Source organism: Dasypus novemcinctus, chromosome 17 (assembly GCF_030445035.2).
Source record: "Dasypus novemcinctus isolate mDasNov1 chromosome 17, mDasNov1.1.hap2, whole genome shotgun sequence".
NCBI classification, from domain to species: Eukaryota; Metazoa; Chordata; class Mammalia; order Cingulata; family Dasypodidae; genus Dasypus; species Dasypus novemcinctus.
In genome coordinates, this window is record NC_080689.1 from 6,574,542 (window position 1) to 6,599,806 (window position 25,265).

The window sequence follows — 25,265 nt, forward strand, 5'->3', positions numbered from 1 at the left end:
AGCCCCGGCTGCGTGAGAACACGTAAGGCACCGCGTGCGCTGGCGGCTGGAGAGGAGGGCGGTGAGGGACAGAGGCAGCCTCCCCGGCACACTCGGGGGTCCGGCGCGTCCCCAGTGCGCCCGTGCCCTCCCCACTGCCATCCAGGTGCAGCACCTGCCTGCGGCTCTCCCGGAGTCGGGGGGCCCTTCTGGAAAGGGCGGCTGCTCCGCTCCACCTCCCTCCTCTGGCTGCCTCTAGCTGTGCTCCTGTTTCTTGGCATTTTGAAATGTTTCTGCTGCCAAGAATGGGGCTGTCTATTTATTCCCATAAAGCTACACGGGACTCTCGCCTAATATCTCAAAGCAGGCGGTCCCTCTAACCGAACCTTGGTGAGTGGACCTAAATAACCCTGTCACGTCTTTTCCAATGGACGACAGCCTGTCCTGAGGGCTGGGTCACTTACAAAGTGGGGGAGGGGGGAGAGGAAGCAAGCTCCAAAAACACTGAACACTGGCTGCCAGCAAGGCGGGACGCAGAGGCCCCCCCATCTCTGCTCCCCCTTCTCGGATCTAACAGAAACCCCCGGCACCCCCACATCCCCGCTCCCCTTCTTGGATCTAATAGAAACCCCGGCACCCCCACATCCCTGCTCCCCTTCTTGGATCTAATAGAAACGCCAGCACCCCCACATCCCCGCTCCCCTTCTTGGATCTAATAGAAATCCTGGCACCCCGGCACCCCCACAACCTGCTCCCCCTTCTTGGATCTAATAGAAACCCCGGCACCCCCACATCCCTGCTCGCCTTCTTGGATCTAAAAGAAACCCTGGCACCCCCACATCCCCGCTCCCCTTCTTGGATCTAATAGAAACCCCGGCACCCCCACATCCCCGCTCGCCTTCTTGGATCTAATAGAAACCCCGGCAGCCCCACATCCCCGCTCCCCTTCTTGGATCTAATAGAAACCCCGGCAACCCCACAACCTGCTCCCCCTTCTTGGATCTAATAGAAACCCCGGCACCCCCACATCCCTGCTCCCCCTTCTTGGATCTAATAGAAACCCCGGCACCCCCACATCCCTGCTCCCCTTCTTGGATCTAATAGAAACCCCGGCACCCCCACAACCTGCTCCCCCTTCTTGGATCTAATAGAAACCCCGGCACCCCCACATCCCTGCTCCCCTTCTTGGATCTAATAGAAACCCCGGCACCCCCACAACCTGCTCCCCCTTCTTGGATCTAATAGAAACCCCGGCACCCCCACATCCCTGCTCCCCCTTCTTGGATCTAATAGAAACCCCGGCACCCCCACATCCCTGCTCTCCTTCTTGGATCTAATAGAAACCCCGGCACCCCCACAACCTGCTCCCCCTTCTTGGATCTAATAGAAACCCCGGCACCCCCACATCCCCGCTCCCCCTTCTTGGATCTAATAGAAACCCCGGCACCCCCACATCCCTGCTCCCCTTCTTGGATCTAATAGAAACGCCAGCACCCCCACATCCCCGCTCCCCTTCTTGGATCTAATAGAAATCCTGGCACCCCAGCACCCCCACAACCTGCTCCCCCTTCTTGGATCTAATAGAAACCCCGGCACCCCCACATCCCCGCTCCCCTTCTTGGATCTAATAGAAATCCTGGCACCCCGGCATCCCCACAACCTGCTCCCCCTTCTTGGATCTAATAGAAACCCCGGCACCCCCACATCCCCGCTCCCCTTCTTGGATCTAATAGAAACCCCGGCACCCCCACATCCCCGCACCCCCTTCTTGGATCTAATAGAAACCCCGGCACCTCCACATCCCCGCACCCCCTTCTTGGATCTAATAGAAACCCTGGCACCCAGAACTTCTGTCCAGGACACTTTCACCCTCGTGTCGGCCTGAAGCCTGGATTTCTCCCAGGAGGGAGTAATGCCTTGGGGACCCCAGGGGCACACTCCCCAGGGGAAGGCACCACCCCGCATGCGTTCTGCGGTATGAGCGGCTCTGCAGCCTGGGCTCAGCACAACCCAGGGAACTGCCCGGGGGCATTATCTGAGGGGCTAATTCAACCTCACTGCCTCATCCATCCCAACTGCTGCTCCCTTTTCCCAAGAAGGCCTCTCTCCTCCTTCTGATTCAGTTCTTTTCAATGTCACTTCTAACCCCAACCACGGATGTGAACCCCAGTTGAGGGCTGTGGTATGGGAGAGCCACCTCAAGACGAGTGTTCTTGAGAGAAATGCAGAGAAGTCTCTACTTCATTGTTCAAGTTTGCTTTACTTCAAGGTGAAGCGCTGAATAGAGGAAAACAATTTCTTTTTCGATTGTTTTAATTACTTGCACCACCGTTTCTATTTTCTCTGTCTGGAAATATACAATTTTCAATTGCAATTACTGATATTATTTTATACCAATTTTCATTCAAACGTTCGTCCACATTCCACACGAAATAAACTTTAAAAGGTAGCCTCCAGAACCTGATCACATTGCCAACTGCAAAACGAAGAGTGCAAGTATTTACATCTCACAGGTTTGTCATGAGGCCAAAGGAGATTAAAACCCAGGAGAGGGCCTTGTAAACTGTAAAGGGCACTTAGGTGTAAAATTTTCAACTGTGATTGCTCCTTTAGGCCACCAGTTTCTACAGAAAGAACATTCTTCCACTCCTAAGGAGAGTGAAAACACGAGGGCATGTTTTCCTTTCTACAGTGTTGCACATTCCGACAGCACTCTTGTCTAAAAGAGAACTTTCTGGGAAGCGGACTTGGCCCAGTGGTTAGGGCGTCCGTCTACCACATGGGAGGTCTGCAGTTCAGGCCCCAGGCCTCCTTGACCCGTGTGGAGCTGGCCCATGTGCAGTGCTGATGCGCGCAGGGAGTGCATGCCGCGCAGGGGTGTCCCCTGCGTAGGGGAGCCCCACGCACAAGGAGTGCTCCCATAATGAGAGCCGCCCAGCGTGAAGGAAGGTGCAGCCTGCCCAGGAATGGCGCCGCCCACACTTCCCGTGCCGCTGACAACAGAAGCGGACAAAGAAAGAAGACGCAGCAAACAGACACAGAGAACAGACAACTGGGGGAGGGGGGAATTAAATAAATAAATTAATTTAAAAAAATTAAAATAAAAGAGGAATTTCTTATAAAAATATTAGAAGCTGAAGCTTCTACCCTTTGTGTTATTATTTATCTAACTAACCAGATCTTCATTTCCTGCACTCTGTTAAAGCCACCCTCCCATTTTCTCTAAGTTTTTGGGATCATCCAAATTCTTTGAGGTGCTGGAGGGTTTCCACCTAAAAGCAACAATCTGGGGACATCGCAGAGTTGAGACTTGATCTCCATCACATCACAGCACTTTACTTTGACCGAAGTATGCTTTCTAGATTTTACTGGGTCAGTTTGCTGGTCCTTTTGCTGGGACCCACAGACAGGACCTGCCCCTTTCCCAGTGTTTAATCCTGGGCTGATCAAACATCCCGAGAGCTTGCTCTACCCATTTCCTTCCTTCCAGCACAATTGCAACCTAAACCTTCCAGACTCACATGGGGATTAGAGAGAGAGAGGAAGTCTCTCATTCCGGGTCAGGAGCTATTAGGAACTTAAGTACCAAAGGAACCTGAAAAGAAAGACTTGGAATCAGCACGTCAAGGAAGGTACATGCTCAGCAAAAGTCAGGAACTTGGGCTGTGCCAGGACCTGCCACCTGAGTTGGGGAGATTACCCTTTTTCCTAGACTCTGTCCTCTCTCATAAATTCAGATGGTCACGTCCTGCTCTGCTGACCGAGGCGCCCTTGAATTCTAAAGTTCCACGATTCTGGGACACGTATCTCCTCCCACTGCCCTGGACAGCTCCGGAGCTCGTCCAGCACACTCCATTCCCTGAGCAAAACGCATCCCATCTGTCTAGGACTTCGACACCAACAGTGTCCACAGAACCTCCGTGATGTACAAAGTGCTGCAAGGATCCTACAAGGGTGACCGTGGGCCTCCCCAAAGGAGAAGCTACAGGAACGAACAGAAATGTGCAGCAGTAACAAAAGCAACTCCTATAAAGCAGAAAGTGATGACCTGCCACTGAGAGCACAAAGGGGAGCTCAGTTCCTAGGCGATGGAGAGGAAGCCACCTCTGCACTTGGGCTGAAGGTGCTAAGGCAGGTGAGGAAGACACCTGAGGTGAGATTAGGTGAGATCAAGTAAGAACAGGTGAGGCAGTGGCCAGCCAGACCACAATAAAAGCATCACCATGCTGCATGCGGAACAGGCAGGTGTGTGTGCATCTGAAAAGCAGTGAATGATACAAAGTCAGACAATATTGGGAAAATGATTTGGGTAAAGGCGAGGCTTTCTAGTGACTTGTTGGAGAAACAGGGAAGCCTAAGGAACTTGGTTTTCTCCGAGTGATGGAACTGCCACAGAGCACTTCCATCACATCTCCCAGCCTCCCCCGTGACCCGAAGTCACACTCCTGCCCTCTAGGATGGCCCTGGACAGGTGGCTCCTGAGCCCATCGCCCACCCACGGAGGGCAGCTGGATGGCCTCCTCTCCAGGCCACTAACTACGCATGGTTTTCTGCTCCTGAAACGGGCTCATCTCGTAGCCCAAGCCTTCCCACTTCCCCCTCCCACACCTCCACCCAGCTCCAGGACTAGCACAGGGCTAGATCCACGGAGCCACGGCATTCAAAGAGCTGCCCTCTCTGAACTCAGAGCCTAGCGCTTCGACACGTGTCCTCGTTTTTCCTCACGTGTTCCTTTTGTCTTTGCAGCTACAGCACCAGCTACGAGAAGACCAAAGTCATCTTATACCCTTTTTATACTTTCCCCTGAGATCATGGCACAGCTGAGGAGTAACTGATTGGTGGTATCACTCTGTGCTCTCAACCTGCGAGACCTGATCTTTTTTCTTTTTTGCTGGCCTTTTCCTTCTCTTTCCCACCCACGTCCCTCCCTGTTAAGATACTCTTATTGTTAGTTACATCATGTTGTCAACTTGGCTAGCTTATGATGTGCAGTGATTTGGCCAAGCTCTGCCCTGTTCACTAAGGTGAGGTTATTTCAAGATGCGATTTGCATCTACCGTGCGTGGATTGTATCTACAATCAACAAAGGAGTTTGCTCTCAGCACTGAGGGGAGTCTCCTCAATCAGATGGAGGCCTTGAAAGCCAGAACCGAGGACTCCAGAGGTAGGAGGGGAATTCAGACTCAAGCACTGGACTGGTGCTGGCCAGCGTTTCCAGCCGGGCAGCCTCCCTGGGGAACTCAGCCTTGGGCGTTCAGCTTCATCCTTACCGGCATCTCTAGCCCGTGGCCTGCCCTATGGAATCCATGGACGTGTGAGTCAACTCCGTGTAATAAACTTCTGCACGCATGTATCCTGCTGCTTCCGCTTCTCTGCGGAATGCTGACACAGACGCGCTCCTTCATAGAGGTACGCGTAAGTTATATTAAAATAAATGTTGGCGGCGGACTTGGCCCAGTGGTTAGGGCGTCCGTCTACCACATGGGAGATCTGTGGTTCAAACCCCAGGCCTCCTTGACCCGTGTGGAGCTGGCCCCAGCGCAGTGCTGATGTGCGCAAGGAGTGCCGTGCCACGCAGGGGTGTCCCCCCCCATAGGGGAGCCCCACGCACAGAGCGCGCCCCGTTAAGAAGAGCCGCCCAGCATGAAAGAAAGTGCAGCCTGCCCAGGAATGGTGCCACCCACACGGAGAGCTGACACAGCAAGATGACGCAGCAAAAAGACACACAGATTCCCGTGCCGCTGACAACAACAGAAGTGGACAAAGAAGAACACGCAGCAAATGGACACAGAGAACAGACAACCGGGGTGGGGGGGGGAAGGGGAGAGAAATAAATAAAATAAATAAATCTTTTGAAAAAATAAATAAGTGTTAAGTTTCTGAAGGGAAAAGACCCTCCTGAAGGGGGCCCTGTTTCTGGAAGGATCTATCCCAAATCCTTCCTGAAAGCACGGCGTTTCTGTAAGTGAAGGGTGACCCGGGTCCGTCCCCTCAGCAGCGCACTTGCAGCCGCCCGACGGCCCCTCTGGAGCGAGCTTCCCGGAGCGAGCCACCCAGAAGAGGGTGCCACAGCCCCCTCAGGGGCAAAACAGCACGACTGCGTTCCACCTCCTTCCCAGATCCACCGCGCAGCACCCAGCAGAGCCGGGCTCCACCCAAGGCCCGGGCCCTCCTGGCTTCCCATGGGACGCACAGGGCCCACTCTGCTCAGGACAGCTGGCACGTCGTGCCAAGGGAGGCCCCGCGTCGTCCTCCCTCGGGAGCCGCCCACGGCCCTGCTCCCCAGGGGGCCAGCGTGGGCGGGGGTCCTGGTCTCTGCCTGCCTGTGCCCACCTTCGGTTCCTCAGGAGACCGCTTCTCTTCCGGCACCTTCCCCACCTCTGGCATGGTTGTCAGGACCAGAAACTCGTGCTTGGCACTGTACCCTGGAAGACAGAGAGGGGAAGAGGTCAAGACACATGGGGAGAGACAGACAGATGAGAAGAGAAAAACCAGAGACCCACGCAGGTATGACCGAGTGATTTCTAACAAAAGTGCGAAAGCATTTCAATGGCAGAAGAGCCCGTTCAGCAGGGAGTGCCGGAGAAACTGGACAACCACAGGGGAAAACGAAAAAAGAACCTTGACACGAACCTCACACTTGACGCAAGAATTAACTCCATGTGGACCACGGATGCAAATGAAAAACACAGAACTACAAAACTTTCAGAATAAAACACAGGAGAAAACTTTCAGCATCTAAGGGGAGGCAAAGAATTCTTACCTGACACCAAAAGCACAATTCGACGAATAAATTGGGCCTCATCGAAATTAAAAGCTTTGCTTTGTGAAAGACCCTGGGAAGAGGCTGGAAAGACGAAGGACTAGGATCTAGACTAGAGAGAGAACTCGCACACACAGCAGTAAAATCAGCCATCCAGTCGGAACCCGGGCAAGACAGGAACAGACGTCTCACTACAGAGGACGCGCTTAAAGGACGCTCAACATCGTTAGCCATCAGGGAAATACAAACTGAGCAGCAGTGGAAAATCACCACAGGCCTCGCAAAATGGCTAAAATGCAAAACAGCACAACCCCACGTGCTGGCAAGGCTGCGGAGAAACTGGATCGATCACTCACACATGGCCCGTGAAAGAGTGAAACGGTGCAGTGACTTGGAAGACAGTTTGGCAGGTTCCTAGAAAACTAAGCATGCAGCTACCCCAGGACATGCAACTGTTCTCCAGGGCGTTTATCCCAGAGAAACGAAGGCTTCTGTTCCCCCAAAAACCTGTATGCAAATCTTTGCAGCAGCTTCATTTGTAATAGCCAAAAACTGGAAAGAATTCAGATACCCTTCAACAGGTAAATGGTTTAAGAGTGGCGCATGAGTGCCACGGGGTACTGCACGGCAATAAAAAGGAGCCAACTATTGAGACATGCAATGAGTTGGAGGAATTTCCAGGGCGCTGTGATGACCGAGAAGGCCGATCCCAAACGGTCACGCACCGTACGACAAGAAGGAGGGTAGTGGGTGAGGCTGTACAAGGGCACCACCCCGCGCAGATGGAAACGGCCCATGTTTTGACTGTGTCGACATCAGTACCTGGCTGTGACATCACACAAGGTGTGACCAGCTGGGAAACTGGATAAATGCTATTCAGAACCTCTCTGCTGCTACGATGGCTGGGAGTCTACAATCGTCGCAAAATCAAATGAAAAAAGTCTTCGCAGCAGCCGAGTGAGCGCCTGGGCATTAGTTAAAATGCCCATGGGAGTCCAGAGCAGAGGATGACGGGAACCTTCAAAGGCCTGTCTGGAACCATTGTTTACAATGAATTGTTTTTTGGAAACCTTTGGGGTAGAGCTGAAAGAGAAATCTTTGTATGTCTGTGAACAAAGAAATATTTACTTGCAAGATTTCTCAGGAAGAAAGGGTAACTACTAAACAAAAGCGTAAAACTCTGTTACACAAGGGCAGAGTTAGGTTCCAGAGTTTTTTTTGGAACCTAAACCTGTTTTTCTGGGATGTTAATATGCTTTGGACGGGACAGCCCTCCTCCAGCACCGCGGCCGCAGCGCCTTCGTTCCCGCACGGGGGGACGGGAGAGACCCCTGCAAGCCCCGACGGTGACCCTCATGGCCCCGCCCCACCTTACACTTGACTTACACACCTCTATGAGCCCCACTACAGTCTTTCTGCCCTTTTTCTCTTACGACCGACATTGGAGTCCAAATGCGAGTCTAACCTGGGCGTGTGCCGGGGCTGCTCTGTACCTGCGCTAAGGAAAAGAACACTTCTGATTATGTAAAAGTAGACACGAGCGAGCGCCACCGGCCCCTAGTGCTCCCTGACGCACCCTGAGGGCTCTCGGAGACCTGGGTCAGCCTGTCCTCCTCCCTCACCTTGTCATCTTTGAGCACTGGCATGCTATTTAAAGGAAAAAATACACATGCCTCTCTGATCAGGCGACTCCTAGTTTTCCAAAGACAGTTCCTACTACTTAGCACGCAAGTACATAGCTCTGCCATTCACCCAAGGGTTCTCGAGAAACATTCTGTACAGGGAAATGTATCCCGAATTCTAAGCCACGGCGTCTAGGTGAATTTTTGGAAGCAACCTGTGTCACGTACTAGGAAGCCACAGAAATGGGCTCTGGCAGCTGTGGGGCAGCTCACCTTCCAAGACCACACATTCTGCACCAGTCGTCTGCCAATTTTAACCTTCCTAGCATTTGCTTCCCCCACCCCATTCGACTACATTCAATTAAGACTGATAGCACCATTTACGCTCAGTTTTTTGGTAGATTTGCAGACCACTATTATTTTCAGCACAGTGCCATTATCACGTGATCAGAGTGGTCTCTTGGTGGTAGGGTAGGTCTCCATGACATATTACCTTACTTTACTTAAATCGTTATACTTCTAATCATTATTATACTTTCTTACAAAAGGCTTTGTGATGCACCCCTTTATTTTTCTGAACATGATCACGCCCATTCATTTGTTAGCTAGAGATTAATAATTGCAGCAAATACTGTATGAGTCAGCCAAAGAGGTGCTGATGCAAAATACCAGAGATTGGTAGGTTTTTATAAAGGGTATTTATTTGCGGTAGGAGCTTACAGATACCAGGCCATAAGCATAAGTTACTTCCCTCACCAAAGTCTATTTTCACGTGTTGAAGCAAGATGGCTGCCGACATCTGTGAGGGTTCAGGGTTCCTGGGTTCCTCTCTTCCAGGGTCTTGCTTCTCTCTGGGCTCAGGGTTCCTCTCTTCCCGGGGCTTGCTTCTCTCTCCTTGCAACTAAGCTCCTCTGTGTGCTTACTTCCTGGGGCTCCAGCTCAAGACTCCAGCATCAAAACTTGAACATCAAAACTCCAACCTTGTTCTTTGCCATGTCTTTTATCAGTGAGTCCCCACTCACCGAGGGGCAGGGACACAATGCCCTACAGATGTGGCCCAATCAAAGCCCTAATCATTATTTAATCATGTAAGAGTAAAACCTCCGAATTCAATATACTCTAGTATGCCAAGAGGAAAAGAGTAGTTTATGAACATAATCCAGTATTTCTTTTTGGAATTCATCAACAATATCGAACTGCTACGAACACCAATTACGGCTCCACTGCTGAACTGCAGAGACCACAACACGATAAAAAAAAAGGGCAGTGTTGCTTCAAATAGCAGTTTAAGAAAAATCTGCTCTACCTGCGCCAGTGGTGGGGAAGGTGGGAAGAGCCACCAGGTGGGGTTCTGCACCGAGAGGACGGAGCCTGAAGTAGGAGCCCCGTGACACCGGGGCCCCGGCTGCTCTAGCGATGGCCCAGGAGTCCCCACCCGCTTCACAGGAAACGAACCGCAGCGCACGGGTACCCCTGGGCTCTAAGGTCAGGACCGTGGAACGCTGCTTCCAAATGGGCTTGGTTCAAATGCAGAAACACGGAGAATGAGTGAAATAAACCCCAACACACACGAGGACCCCCTTACCCCAGGACCCACACCCTAGGGTTAACTGTCTCCTCCGACAGGAGGGTCCATGGAGCCTGGAGGAGACACTTGCCACACCACAGTGCCTGGTAGCGGGGACAAAGGCCCCGAACTCGCTTTGCCCCAGAGGGCACCCCTAAACCGCCCAAAGCTCATGCTCTTCCCAGTGGCAGTTGAGCGCCTCTTGGCCCAGCACTCCATCGTCCAGCTGGCGAGGAGCCCTGTGGCCTGAGCTCAGTTCCCTCCATTGGGAGCCCTTCCAAGAGCCACCACCTCTGTGACCCTGACCGGGTGCTCAGGGACGCTAAGCGGGGTCCTGCGTGAGCTCAGGCAGGCTGGGCCACGCTGCGGTAACCAGTTTCTGAGGCTCCGCCAGGGGTGCTCTCCTGGCTTCCCAGGGTGGGAGCAGCAAGAGGAGCAAGCTGAGCACCGGCTCGGACGTCCCCCTAGAGGCACTCACGCTGTGCCCACCACGGCAGCCACCACCACGCAGCCACCACCACGGCAAGCTGCGGCGGGCGGGAAGTGCCTCTTCCACTCACCTCAGGAGGGACCGGGAGGCTGTGAGTAGCCCTAAAGCCTCGAACGGTGTTTTCCTCCAGGGTCAAAATCCTAAAGCCTTACCCCCTCCACAGGTTCTACTTTCCATCCCTCTACTGCTCTTGCTCCGTTTTATAAAATCCTCTTACGCTTTGACCTTTTCTGAAAACATTCAGCGTAAAACTTGCCACGTTGGAAGAGACAGACACCTTGTTTACGTGACATCACAGGGGGATGAGGTGTTCTTCAGGTTATTCTGGCAGATAATATTAAAACCCAAAAGAACACATATTTAACTATTTTGATGGAATTCTAAAATATATTATATATACTCTGTAGTAGTTTGAAATTAAAGAATTCCAAAACGAAATACTGGATTATGTTTGTAAAACTGATCTTTACCTCTGGGCATATGAGATTATATTGGATTCAGAGGTTTACTTGATTACTTAATCAAGTTAGCCTCTTGTGTCAGTAGAGTGTTGAGTACCCACCCCTTGGTGGGTGGGGACTCGCAGATAAAAGGCATGGCAAAGGACAGAGTTGGAGGGCTTCTCATGTTGGAGTTTTGATGTTGGAGTTTGATACTGAAGCCTTAAGCTGGAGCCCCAGGAAGTAAGCTCACAGAAGAAAGAGAAGCAAACCCCAGGAAGGGAGGAACCCTGAGCCCAGGAAGAAGCAAGCCCCAGAAAGGGAGAAACCCAGGAAGCCTGAACCCTCGTAGATGTCGGCAGTCGTCTTGCTCCAACACGTTGATAGAGGCTTTGGTGAGACAAGTAGCTTATTCTTTATGGCCTGGTATCCATCCGTAAGCTCCTACCCCAAATAAATACCTTTATAAAAACCACCCAATTTCTGGTATTTTGTATCAGCACCCCTTGGCTGACTAATACATACTCTTATCTTTTCAATACAAAATAAAAATAACTTAACCTCCCAACCTCAGGTTGACATGCCTTCTGACAGCCTTCCTCAGGTGAAATTTAAGGGAATCCAGAATAAAACATCTATTTCAGATTCACAGCAGCTCTTTATCTTTCTTTCAATTTCCCAGCTATGTTTTATGTTTGTGGTTCTCAACAAACTTCCTGCATGGTAGGATCACCTAGAAAGCTGTAGACAGCTGGCCCCACCCTAGAGGTTCTCATTCACTCGTTCTCAGGTTGGCCCACAGAGCACAATGTTCAAAAAGTCCCCAGAGGGCTCTAGGGGCAGCTGGAGATGAGAACCACTGTGCTAACACTTAGCAAGGGACCTCGTCAGTAACGCAACCGTGCGGAAGCAACAGGAGCCGCTTCCCAACGCTCAGACTGAGCCATCGCCAGCTAGCTCCCCACGGCTGGGCTCGCCCCTCCTGAGCCCCGGGGCCCCTGGGTTTCTGGGGTGCGAGACGTGGTTTTCTGGGGTGCTCCTGACACCAAGGTGCCTGCAGGTGTGAGGCCACCTTTTCAAGGCTGTGAGAATCTCCCAGGTTTGCTCGTTGGGCTCCAGGAGGGGAGGCAGGAGTTCAGTGAAAGTCAGTCGGGACTGCAGCACTTAAAGCCCAGTAAACGTCTCCGAGTGGAAACCGTGAAGCTGGGGCCACCATGAAGCTGGGGCCACCGTGAAGCTGCGGCCACCGCTGGCGGCACCACCACTGCTTTCCCCTCCTCCCTGCAGCTCTGCCTTCCTATCTGGCCGTTTCTGTGCAGACTGGGCAGGAAATGGTGGCCCGGGCAGCAGACAGCCCCAGGGCAGCAGACGGCCCGAGGGCAGCAGGTGGCCATTCCCGGGGCTCCCGCAGGCGCAGCGGCTGTCCACCATCCACGATCACGCAGGGGCACGGGTGTGCACAGCCCCTGGGAATCAATCGGGGAAACTGCCAGTGCCGGAGTTTCTCAACCCCTCTCTACAGGTCATCACCAGCTGCAGGATGTGCAACGCACCAGGCAGAACAAAGGTTACCCGTGCTCACCCACACTCGCTCACCCACGCTCGTGAGCTCCTTTCCAAGCAGGCAGAAGCATTGGCCCAACCCACAGCTGCCCCTGCACCACGTTCAGCACCACCCCAACCCCCCACCGTGCACCCTGCACGCTCAAGTCTGCCACGAAAACAGCCACGACGCAGGGTCCCAGCTCACGGCTGGCACACCGCCCTGCACAAACGCAGCCTTTTACAGGTTGCAGTGCACCACTGCACTCACAGCAACCTTGCGTGCTGTCAGAGCAGGGAGTGTGTCCACTGTTACACCAGGGCTTAGGTGACAGAGGACAAGAGCACAGACCCGAAGTCAGCGCTTCTGAGTCTGTTGCTCTTACACATCCCCAATGGAACACCCACGCTTAGTAAAGGTGAACTAAACCCTCGAGACAATGTGAACACCTGCTGCACCAAGGGTGACCCTCAGACGCGCAGCCCCGTGCGTGCGGCACAGCGGCTGACCAATCACGACTGCCGCGACGCGAAGCCCGGGGGATTCCCACACCAGCCACCCTACCGGTGCTGGGGGAGGCCTGCTCCTCTGGCAGCACCCTGGCTTCCGCCCCTGACGCAAGCAGGCTCCGCCCCCACGGGGAGGTGCTGGGGGAGAACCTTCCAGGCCTTCCCACTGCCCTCTGACCGCTCGTGGGACTTGGGCACCACGACCTCAGAGCCTCTGCTGCTGTGACAGAGGCCACCCATGCGTGGACCCAGCAGCCTGCAAGGGCCCGGGTGGGCTGAAACCCCCCTGCTGAGACACCCACCGTCCGGGTCCCTGAAGGTCAGCGTGATGAACTTGCTAGCCACCATGAACATGAAAATCACCCAAAAACACGCGGCCAGCAGAAGCCACTGGTGGTGCATGGTGTCAGGTGCCGGTCATCCGAGGTTCTTCCTGGAAAACACAAGCCAACTCCTGCTACTTAAAAACCAGTTAAACAAAGAGCGATGATGACAGCTACCAATACCAGTTAACAAATCAGTTAAAGTACTAACAGCAAGTTAACACTATTGATAATATTTAACCTTTTTCCATTGATACACTGACATTTTAACTGGCTCTAACACTCGGTTTTTAATTAATAATTTTAAGTCGTCAATAATTACAGCAAATTTCAAATGCCCTAGTGGAGGGGAACAACGATGCGATAACGTCACTTCTGCTTGTTTCTGACAGGTAAGGTTTCACTTTTGCTGGGCTGCGCTCTGTCCCTTTCTAGCCTGGACTGACCGCATGACTTCTCTGCACATGCCAGAGTTGGGAAGCCAGAGGGCCTGCTGTCACTAAGTCTGAGTACAGAGGCCACACCTAGGCACAGGCTGAAAATCCCGACTCACCAACCAGGTACAGTCAGTCACACCTAGGGAATGAAATCAATAGAAAAACAAAGACATCGCCCCGGGGCACGCCCACCTCCGGGCACTCACCTGCGGAGGCCTGTGGGGGGAGTCTCTCATGCTACCACGTGCACCCGGAGGGACACAGGGCACTTGCAGTCCTCGGCACGTCACAGAAGCCCGGATCTGGAGCAGGAGACAAAGAGAACCCAGACGTGTCCGTCGATTCGTGGCAAGCAGAACCAAACAGGGTTCCATTTCACCGTTAGCACAGTGCTTCTCCGAGCCACACCCAACCATTCGGAGACCCCACGCTGGCCTGGGTTGGCTCCCACCGGCTGGTTGAGGCCCCCGACCGCTCCTGGACATCTCAACACGGTGCTGACCACAAGTGACTTTGGAGAGCGCTTCCGGATGGTAGCGCGCGCAGGGAGGACGGTCCTCGTTCCCACAATGCTCATTCCTTGGGTCTCACTGGAACCAGCCACCTCTGGCCCCTTCCCTCTACAACCCCCAGCAAGCAGTTACCCAGTCTACCCCCAAAGACCCCACCCGCCAAGCTGGCCTGTGAGCTGCCCTGTCACCCTCAGGCCACACAGTAAGCCCAGTGTGTCTTCTGGGGCCTCTAAACTAGGGTGGCCAGGTTTAACAAACAGAGACACAGGACACCCAGTTCAGCTTGGCTTTCAGATGAGCAATAAGTATTTTTAGTATAAGCGTGTCCCAAGTATCGCATGGGCCATACATTAAAAAACTGTTACTTGCCTGAAATGTGAATGTAACCATCCGTCCTGTCTTGTCTGGCAACCCGACCCCCAAGGGGACCCCAAATCCTTCCTCTCGCCTGCAGCCCGCTAGGGTGCTCTGAGGCTGCTTCTTGGGAGGCTTTTACGGCTTAAAGATCTAATCTTTCCAAATGGAGCTAGTCTCCTGGAAGGGAAGTAATGTCAGCCACCCACCAGGCTCACCCCCAGATGGAGGAGGGAGGCAGTGCTAAAAGCCCCAGCAGTAAACAAGGGCCACCCCACCTGCTCTCCAGGCAGCCAGCGGGCTTCGGCGTAGGATTTCTACACCTGGGCTGTGAAAGCGGAGACCTGCACCATTCCGAAGCCACGTCTGCCTTCCTAAGGCTGGATTTTCATTTAAGGCCAGGAGTCAGGCAGGGGAGAAACTGGGCGACATTCTCCCCACCTGCCATGGCCATGAGCCAGTGACTGAGCTGCTCTCTGCATTCTCCAGCGTGAGGCTAACAGCAGCCACCTGCAGACCCACCTGTGCAAAGTGAGGCCGAAGGCGAGGACGTCTGCCAATTACCTCCCCAACCACCACTGGACTTACGATCTAGCATCTGATGGGAATTGTATTTTCAGGTGTGGGGGGGGGTCAGAAGCAGGGGGGCCGGGAGGCTCCCAGCTCCCTCCCATCTCCTTCCCAGCGCACCTGCTGCATCTCTGTCACTGCAGGGATGGTGGCCCAGACCATGGGGCGACTCCGATGGGAGCTGCAGATTTGAAAAACTTCATGGGAACAAACCCTATCACTGCCAAAACCATTCTCTTGATGAGTGCTAAGCCACACACCTTTACCAGTGTCTTGAGCACAGCTTCTCAGACTGGGCTCATGCCAGCCAGTGAGACCCCCACATCCTCCCCAGTGTCTGGCTGCAGACCTTCTAACGGGCACGGGGCCTGTGCACAGTCGCAGCTGGAGGCCTGCGCGGGACCCCTGGGCACTCCCAGACGGTGGTATGGGCACAGCGCTCTGCTGAGCATTGCCCCCTGGTTTCATGTCTTCCACTGCACTCACCACAGCGTGCAGGTGTTTGCTGGTTTACTGTCCACTTCCACAGGAGGACATGAGCACAGTCCCCAAGGTAATGAGGACAGTGCCCGGGACGTGGCAAGTCAACAGTGATTGTTTGCCATTCGCCCGAGTCAACAAAGCGGTTTATTAGGAAAACCCATGAGGGCTGGGTGGCACTTTAAAAAGCACCTCGTCCAACTCTACCTGAGAGTTTAACTTTTATTAGATTGTAAATGCTGACCCTGAGCTTGAAATACGCTCCATTCCAGCCCAGCTGACCCCGAGCTCAAGACAGGCTCCATTCCACCCTCGCTGAGCCAGAGAACACTCACTCCCTCAACTGACACAGGAGTTCTCAGAACGAAGCTCCCCAAGTGTTCCTCCCTACCCTGGGAACTGCAAACCCGGTCCTTTTCCATCCCAGATCTCTGCATCGCCCTCCAACCCCGCCAGTTCAAAAGGTGCTCCCCAGCTCAGTCAGATGGGCTGAGGTCTCTCTTCAGACCCCCGCCTGCCAGCAGGTGGGCTGAAGTCTATTCTTCAGACCCCGGCCGCATCCCCGTGGGCGCCGTTTCTCCAATGTATGCTGCTGAAACCCGGGACTGGGGTCATGTTGAGACCGACTGACTGGTGAGGCATCTCCACCCTGCTGCTGCCAAGCACCCGTCCAACACCGGACACCGAATCACAGCTGGGTGAGTTAAGGATTTCTCCACTGGAGGATCTTGCTCTCTCTCTCCTTTCTCTGTTGTCCAGAACAACCCGCTGAAAATTCTAGCACTAGGTCAGTGATCCTCGCTGTCCCCAACGGCCACAGCAGGCAGGAGGCCTGACTTTGTGGGAAAAAAACCCCTGGCTGTGGAAATGTCTGGCTTCAAGCGTGGTTTCCTGTTTCCTTGGGTGATTTCTGACTGATTTGGGGATGCCTGTTTCACTTGGACCCTCCCCTGTCTTAGAGATCCTTAGTCTCACCCAAGCTACCTAAAATGGGGAATTTGATTTCGTGCCCTACCCCCAAACTACATCTTGAGTTGTCTCCTCTATAACCTTAAAACTCTGAATCCAGAGGGAAGCATCAGACCCAAATAGCTCATTTTCTAGCCAATCTGTGTGTGGCCATAATACAAACTGGACAATGAAAGTCCGTGGCAGAGGAACGGCACTTTTGATTTCTAAATTCTCTGAAAATTAGAGGATTTCATCCAGCACAACAGCAAATGGCCTGAAATTCCTTACGTTTCCACATTCCTTTTCCTTCGTAACCATCCTCCTCTGCCATTCCTGTACCACGTACTAAATCCTCCTTCTGCACAAGACACCCCCTTCTGCACGCAGAAAATGCTTCCTCCAACTTCAATCCCTCCGATCATGCCCCGCCACCACCATGCGCCCATCAGCACCTCCTGCTCTGTCAAACCTGAGTCCTGTTAAAAGATAATGTTTTCCCACACCACAAACCCAAAACAATTAATGGCTTTTTGGGGGTTCTTGGGGTACTGAAAACCCTTCATCCCTCATTTAGCCCAGGTATTAAAAGCATTGTATGTATTAATCAGAAAAGGTCATCCATGGAAAAAAAGAAAAACAACCTCCAGCAGGCTGCTTTTAAAACAATAACATAAGTTCTAGCAGAAACTGAGGTAGACTTTATCTTTAAATTAAATGTAGCCAGCACCAACATTGGCTTTAAATAGAGTTTGTAGCGGAAGAAACATTCTAAACAAATACCCTTTAGGTTGTAATCACAACTGTAAAAGGGGCCAAATTACAATATAGATTCTTAAAAAAAAAAAAAGCAACTGTGTGTAACATAGCATGCCCTTTGCAAATAGAAGGCACTACAGAAACTGCCACCTCTATCCAAAGGTGGATTGCAGATATAAAAAACAAAACAAGAACAATGAACTGTCATGAATCACCCTCTGCGGGGAGAAATCTGTGGAAAAACATCTGAAATGCCTGTCCACAGCAAAGCTAACTGATGGGATATTAAGTGTGGAGCTGGCCCACATGCAGTGCTGATGAGCGCAAGGAGGGTGCCCCACATGCAAGGAGTGCACCCCTCCAGGAGAGCCGCCCAGTATGAAGGAAAGGTCAGCCTGGCCAGGAATGGTGCCACACACACCGAGAGCTGACACAACAAGATGACGCAACAAAAAGAAACAGATTCCCGGTGCTGTTGACAAGAATAGAAGCGGTCACAGAAGAACACACAGCGAATGAACACAGCAGACAGCTGGGGGCTGGGGGGAAGAGTAGAGAAATTAAAAAAAAATAAATCTTAAAAAAAAAAAATCACGCTGCAGTCCAAAAAATTTTAAGTTTAAATAAAATTCTATACTGAAAGGCAATCCACCTACATAGATCCAAAGTGTCAAGATAAAGCAGTCAACTAAAAAGTCAAGGTGCAGAATTATATGTATGATCCTACTTGTTAAAAAAAAAGTTCTATACTTGTGAGTATACCTTCATGTATACACATACATATGGAACATAGAAAAATGTCAAGAGGATGGGGGGGTTGTTTTTTTTATACAATTTTGTATTTTTAAAATATTTTGCAATGAACATTTTTCTTTTTGTAATAAAAATAAAATGCCACCTACATATATGTAACCTGTTTGGGTTTTTGGGTTTTTTTTTTTCTTAAGGCTGTTGAATGTTTTCTACCTCACTACTACCAACTGCGTGTCTTCCTTACCTCTTTGTGAAGGATGGTAAATACTTGCCTAGCCAGGAAAAAAAGTGTGGTGAACTGACAAAGTCAACGAATATCTGAATATTCACTAAATACACATCCGTTTTCATTAGTGAGTTTAGTTTTTAAAAATGTTTAAATATTTGAAACAAAGAAAAGCACACAGACCTATACAACAAACATCTGTGCATATACACTCAGCTCTATTATTTTGCCACACTTGCTTGGTTTTGCTTTCGTCTTTAAGGAAATAAAAGTGTTACAAAGGCGGCTGGAGCCCCTTCCCACTCCTGCATGAACCCCTCCACGCCCCCCCAGTGACCCCCACTCACCTGGAGGATTGCACGTTTACTACCTAAAATACAACTCCTTTCACAGGAGCAGCAGGAGGGGCTTTAGGTAAAGGCTGGGCAGATGGAGAAGGCGACTGGCCGGCTCAATTCTGGACCCCAACAAGCCATGCTCCTGACCTTGGTCTGGTCCCTTGGTGGGACCCAAGGACCCTCTGAAGCCGTTACCCTTAGTTAAGGTGTGGCCAAGGGAATCAGAGTGGGTCTCAATGCTAAAAGAGAAGGCCCCGGGAGAAGCAGCGAGCAGACAGGAAGAGCAGGCTCGAGGAGAAAGGAAGTGCCACGTGTCGGAGGAGAGACTCCGGCCATTGGCCAGGGACGGCGGCGAGCCAGCGCCTGACCCCTGCAGACCCGGGAGAAAGCCAGCCCCGCCGGTACCTTGCCTGGCGTGACCTCTAGCTCCAAAAAACCACGAGCCAGTACATTCCTGTCGTGAGGCCCTGCCCACGTGCGGCATGTGTCACAGCAGCCTGGCCAGCTCAGCGTGTTTACCCGAGGCCCGCAGGGCCTGAGGGCGCTTTCGAGAGGGCACGTGCTGCGTGGGAAGCCCCGAGTAGGGGGGGAGGCCCGACTAAGAGCCAACTCTTTTCCTCTGGTCTAAAAGAACTTACAAATGACTGGCAGGCTCAGCTGGAAAAGCTGTCCAGGTATCCTGGCTAAAAATTTGGATAAACCGTGCCTTGTTCTCCAAGGCGCTAGCGGTACAAGTCGACCGGAAGGAGTGGGGTGCCTGCTCAAGACACCCACCCCCCTCAGGTCCAGCATCTGTGATGTTCACAATTTACAACCCACAGACAGGAGGTTTAGATTTGCATAGGCTTGTAGGTACAAAAGAACCTACACCATGCTCACCATGGAAGGATGGACTCATCCAGCAAAACAGGAGCCAGGAATACAGAACAGGTGAGCCCCAGACCAAAAACAGGCACCCACACGCCCACACAGTTCTCGCCCCGCCAGCACGTGTAGCCAAGTGGGGACCCCACATGAGGCAAAGAATCTCAAAGAGGCCGGGGGGGCGGGGGACCATGTCAGAGGGAGACGGGGGAGACAGGTGGGCATGCCGAGTTACCCAGGGGAGGGCTGGAACCCGGGCCAGGGCACAGCACCCTGAGGCCACTCTGCCGGGCGGAGGCAGCTGGGGCCCTGGGTGGCTGAGCAAAGGGTGGGGGCACAGGTCAGACGACAAAGGGCCTCCTGAGCCACTTAGGGGGCTGGTCTTTACCGAAAGCACCATGGAGAGTCATCGAGGGGTTTTAATTAGGAGAGAGGGGGCTGTGTCCTGTCACCATCTGAAACTATTTCTCTGGCGGCAGAGTCAACGATGGAAAGAGCAGCTTGCCGTCAGCGAGACCCCAGTCTCGAGGTTCTAATCAGGTACTGTGATAATGACCACCAGATCACTGCTGTTGCTTAGAAATCAGTAAGCCAACTAGCGAGACCCAGAAGATCTGAGGTGTTGGCATCTGTGCCCCGTGGAAGCTGCTGAGATCACACACTCTGAATGGGGGCATCCACGTGACTGGGCACGCCCAGGGCAGGGCTCCCAGGCCCGGCTGTGGATTAGAATCACCTGGGAGCTGAACCCACTGATTCATTGCCCCAGGGCCCAGAAACACCCAAGCCAACAAAACAAATGTCTGGGCATCCTCTAAAAGCTGTGCAAAGGATTCCCAGCCAGGACTGAAAATTCAGGTCCAGGGCCTCCCTACCCCCACCCCTTTTCAAATTTTTATGCCCCCTCAAAATCTTCTGGGTAGCTTGTTAAAATGCAGATTCTAGCATTCTAGCATAAAAGTCATTCTCCCCACGACCTCCTCTCATTTCAGGAAGGAGAATTAGCAGCAAAAGGGTAGATGGTCAATTAGAGGCTAACAAGACTGAGTTACATGTGTTCTCAATAAGCAGTTTAAAGAGGTTTAATTGGAACCTAAGACGCCCCATCACAGTTCCGTTTCACTTTCTTCAAACCTCCTATCTCCCAGTACTCACCTGTGAAATTAGATTCTGACATTGGGGGCGGGGGGAGAATCAATGATAATTTATAATTTGCCCTATTTGCTTAAAAAAAAAGGTCATTCCAAACTCACTTGGCCCCCCTTCTCTAGGCTTACCCCGTTTTCTGCACATTTCCGTGAGTACAGAAGTTATCCATGGGGTTGCCTCCTGTCCAGAGAGGACCCCATCGAGCTCACTAGCTCTGCCCACAGGTGGGCTGGGGGCCTGACGTGGACACACAGACCCTTCTCCCTGGTTCTGCTAAGGCCACCATGCTCCCTGCAGCCACGTGGCAAATGGCCTTTGAAAAGCCTGACACTCCCTGTAATTAACTCCCTTTTGTTCAGTGAGCCAGGCCAGCTCCCCAGGTGCCTCCTCCAGCTCTCGCAGCACACCTGAGTGAGCTGCCTGTGCTCACAGGCCCCTCTGGTCCTGGGGGGATGCATGGAACGGAGCAGCCCAGCCTCCGGCGCGGGCACACCGGACTTCAGAGGGTTCCCATTTCCGTGACATGGATTTTCACAGGTCAAGAAGTCAGGATCTGCAACCAGGCCATGGGGTCTGGCTCTCTGAAAACCAGGCAGAACCGGTGGTTAAGGAGCTGAAGGCTTGGTGGGGAATTCAGGGTCAGGGAAGCAAGAACACGACTGGCCCTGTAAGAAACCCTCACCACGTCTTAGAAAGGAAAGACAGTGTGCATCTTCCACGGTCTTAGCGGCTGACACCAGGTGTGGTACTGTTACCTCCTTTTGCTGTGACATCTCCCTCCCCTGCATTTTCAGACAACATGCTTGAAAATGTGCTTTGCTCTCCTGCCAAGTCCACTGAACTCTTTAAAAAGCTTTTTCCAAATGTCACTCATTCATTCAGCAAATATTTACCAAGTGCCTGCTCTGAGCCAGGGGTGCTGAGGGCCTGGGGACCTGGCCACCTGTGCTCTCAGTACTTCATTCCAATAGCGGCAGACAAGCCAGAAACAAATAGTGATGACTGTCTGCAATCACTCCAGCAGCTAACTGTCATGATCACTAATAGATAAGGGGTCAGAGGTCAGGACCTCGGGCGAGAGGATGACACTGAGAAGCGGCAGAACCGAGTGAAGGAGCAAGACAGGCCAGCACCTGGGCCAAGAGCTTGCTCTGGGAAGCAGCAGACCAGTGTGCCTCGTGCAGAGTGAGCAGGAGAGAAGCATCTAGAAGAGGCGGCAAGGTTAGCCAGTAGCCAGGCAGAATGGGGGAAGATGCTGAGGCTCGTTCCTGGTGGCAGAGGGCTGCGTGGGTGGGGGGGACAAGTGGGGCTGGGGACGGACACGGGATGCAAACTTTGTCGTGCACGCCTACCAGCGGGCCAGTTAAAACAGGAGACTCTTCTGGTGACATGACCTTGCCCCAACCCAATACACTCAGACACACTCACTAATTTGTCAACATTCCCCTAGAAATTCTGCTGAGACTTCAACCCCACCTGAGTTCTTTCCCTAACTCCCCACCACCCCACCTGGGTGGAAGGAGAACCTTCCTTCCCAGTGAGAAAGGCACCAGCCTTCCTCAGCCTGGGCCCGTCAATGGCTCTTCACCCAAATGGCAACTCCTTGAGTCCCAGCTCCCATCACACAGCGGGGAGAGGATCAGTCTCGAATGTTCGAGTTTTAGTTTTACCATACTTTCAAAACATGCCTACCCGCTGGAGGAACGTCATGGAAACCCCTGGTAAAGCACGAGGACCTGGGACGGTTACAGGCAAGAAGGGAAAGCAGATAGCTGGGGTTCCAGGGGGCATTTCACCACCCACCCTTGCATACCTTTTGATTTTGAACTTTGTACATGCATTACCTAATCAATAAGATGATTCACGAACAAATACAATAATGTGGCACATGAATTTGTTATGTAAAGTTCTGATATTGTCACAGGTTTTTCCATTCATCGTAAGTCTTGCTCTAAGTTCAGAAATTTCCTTTGTCTGCCCTGCTGTCACAATTCACTGTCCTAAAATGCTTTACCATCAGTTATCACTTTAAAAAGACACTGCTCACTATCCATCCAAGGAACACAGCTAAGGTTAAGAGATCTTGTGCATAATAACGAATAGCAAACACCTGCACGGGGCGGGTCAGCTCTAGGTAGACAGAAAGGCCAAACTCCGTTTCTCCTATCACTAAGAAAACATTTATAGATATCTGTGCACAGAATCCTACCCCAGAATTTAAGTTTCCTAAAATCTACATAAGAGCACAAAAGGTGGCAGTATGAAAACCGAACGAGGAGCGCAAGCAACTGGTGAGTTCAGCCTCCGGCACATACCTTCCCAGGCCTGGGGGTTCACGGTTCCTTCTCGAAATATTTGCCCCAGCTGAGGTTCTTGGCTCTTCTTGTCACTGTACAGGAGAAGTGTAAAAATAGCTAAGAACCATTAAAAGTTTTAAGATCAACCTATTTAACACAACTTGGCTTATAAGTAACTGAACCGTTTGGATTATTTGAGCACATTTTACACACGTCTTTAGAGAGGTGGATTATATTTGGATTTCTTGGTAACGGATATTCTAAGTATATCAAAAGAGCTAACTGTTTGAAAGACTCTTCCATGTAACTTATGGGAAAAAAAACACATTTCTGTAAGAAAAATAATCCAGACCTATTATCTGTTTTACAGGTTCCGTAGTGAGCAAAGGACTCCAGTACAATATGAGCAATTCTTCCAAAGCAAGGTGTTCTCTGGGTTTTGTATGCCTGCATCCCATTCTCAGCACCTGGCAAATTCTAGTCAATTGTCATCTAAGGCATGACTAAGTGGAAACGAGCCACGCTCGTGGAATGCGAGAGACTGCAGAGATGGCAGTGCTAGCTGGCGAAACACACCCCAGCAAGGCAGCGAGGGGGGCCCGGGAGGCCGGTGGCGGGGGACGGAGCTTCCCTCCCAACGGAACCCACAGAAGCATCTTCATCTCCACTCTGGACCTTTCACAATGACGGGACTGAAAGCTTCCACTTCAGGGACTCGCAGCCAGATTGCTCCAGGTCTGGGCCGGGAGAACACGGGCGTCTGGGTGTCTGCGATGGGAAGGGTCGTCTCCCACCTTTGTATTGTCTAAGCTCCTCCCGCCACTGAAGAATGATCTGCACTGCAGATTGCCCAGGGGTTTTCACCACTGCTTCCCTCTCTCTGCGCTCAGTTTTGCAGTTTTTAGGGAAGGAAAGACTTTGGCTCGGGTTCCTCTCAGGGTCTACTCTTCAGCGTCAAGAGCAAAGATGGCAAGAGTCTTCTGTCCATCTTGAAATTCCAATTTTGAGCCAAGAAGGAAGGACTATGCCCTAATTCTAATGGGGAAGGGAGAGATTCCCTCTCTTAGCCTCTCACTGCACAGCGGCTGAGTGGGTGCTGAGCGCGGCAGGGTCCCTCTTTAGAAATCCGGGGCTCCCCCGAGCTGCCTAATTCTCTTTTGGGCAAATCTAAGACACTTCTCACTTTGGCATTTAAAACTCGCAACGCGACACCCAACTCAAGGCCCAAGGCCACAGAGCTCGGGGGTGCGGGCTCACCCCCTTTTGGAGTCCTCCCGCCGGCCGGCCAGGGCCGCCCGCCCTCCCGCCGTCGCTGGCGTGACGACTCCCGCGGCAGCGCCTGGGAGGCCGGCTGGCTCGGGCCCAGGCGCACGCCCGCACGCCGGCCTCGGGTCCCGCAGCCTCTCCCCGCACCCGCCCTGCTGTGCGCGCACCCAAGGTCGCACTTCCCTCCGCCCCCAGGAGCCAAGGGGGCATTTTCTTTCTCTTCCCGCCCCAAAGACAAAGGGGACTTCCCAGCCGGGGTGCGGGAGGGGATTCCAGGTCCCCGCGCCCCATGGCCCCCGCAGGGGCCGCCGCGCGCAGCGCCAGGACGCGCCCTCGGGCCGCAGGACCGGCCCCGAGCTCACCCGCGCCCGGCGGCGGCTGCGGGTCCTCCCCGTCCCGGCGGGCGGCGCGCGGGGCCCGGCCGGGCCTGGCGAAGCGCGGGGTCCCGGAGGCCGCGGCGCCCCGAGGCCTCCGCCCGCCCGCCGCCTGCACGCCGCCTGCTCGCCGGGCCCGCGCGGGGATGTGGCGGCGGCGGCCGGAAGGAGGAAACGCGGCGCGCGGGGCCCGCTCCGGGGGGCGAGGCCCGCAGCGCCCCACGCGGCCCCGGCGCCGCCCGCTCGCCCGTGCGCGCCGCCCGCTCGCCCGTGCGCGCCGCCGCCCGCTCCTGGCCGCGGGGACGCGGAGGGGCGGGGAGAGGCGGGGAGGGGGGAGAGCAGGGAGGGGGACGCCCGGAGTGGGAGGAGCGGGGAAGGAGAGGAGCGGGGAGGGGGAGGGCGGCGAGAGGAGCCTGGGGCCGCCGGGACGGGGAGGGGCGGGGGGGAGGCGGGGAGAGGGGACAGCGGGGAGGGGGGAAGTCGGGAGGGGGAGGAGCGGGGAGGGGAGCCGGGAGTGGGGGAAGCCAGGATGGGAAGGAGCGGGGAGGGGGGAGGCCGGAGGGAGAGGAGCGTAGGGCTGTGGGGAGGGGGGGAGAGCAGGGAGGGGGAAGCCGGGATGGGGAGGAGCGGGGAGGGGAGGGGGTTGGGGGAAAAGAGAATGGGGAGGGGGAGAGCCGGGATGGGGGGGGAGGAGCGTGGGTC

General features: G+C 53.3%; 1 protein-coding gene across 2 annotated transcripts in view; it reads right to left on the minus strand.

The window, feature by feature from the left end:
* The window catches only part of CHST10 (carbohydrate sulfotransferase 10), a 35,907-nt gene extending 11,242 nt beyond the window's left edge, over positions 1-24,665 (minus strand). The window contains exons 1-5 of one of the 2 annotated variants that reach the window (XM_058278195.2): positions 24,552-24,665; positions 22,942-23,015; positions 13,880-13,975; positions 13,216-13,346; positions 6,313-6,404 (exon numbers count right to left, since the gene is read on the minus strand). In XM_058278195.2, the coding sequence (XP_058134178.1) occupies positions 6,313-6,404; positions 13,216-13,315 (192 nt within the window). In that variant the 5' untranslated portion in view covers positions 13,316-13,346; positions 13,880-13,975; positions 22,942-23,015; positions 24,552-24,665. Of the gene's footprint in view, positions 1-6,312; positions 6,405-13,215; positions 13,347-13,879; positions 13,976-22,941; positions 23,016-23,275; positions 24,229-24,551 lie in introns of those variants that run through there. The other variant, XM_012530345.4, reaches the window with a different exon arrangement.
* Positions 24,666-25,265: the final 600 nt, after the last annotated feature.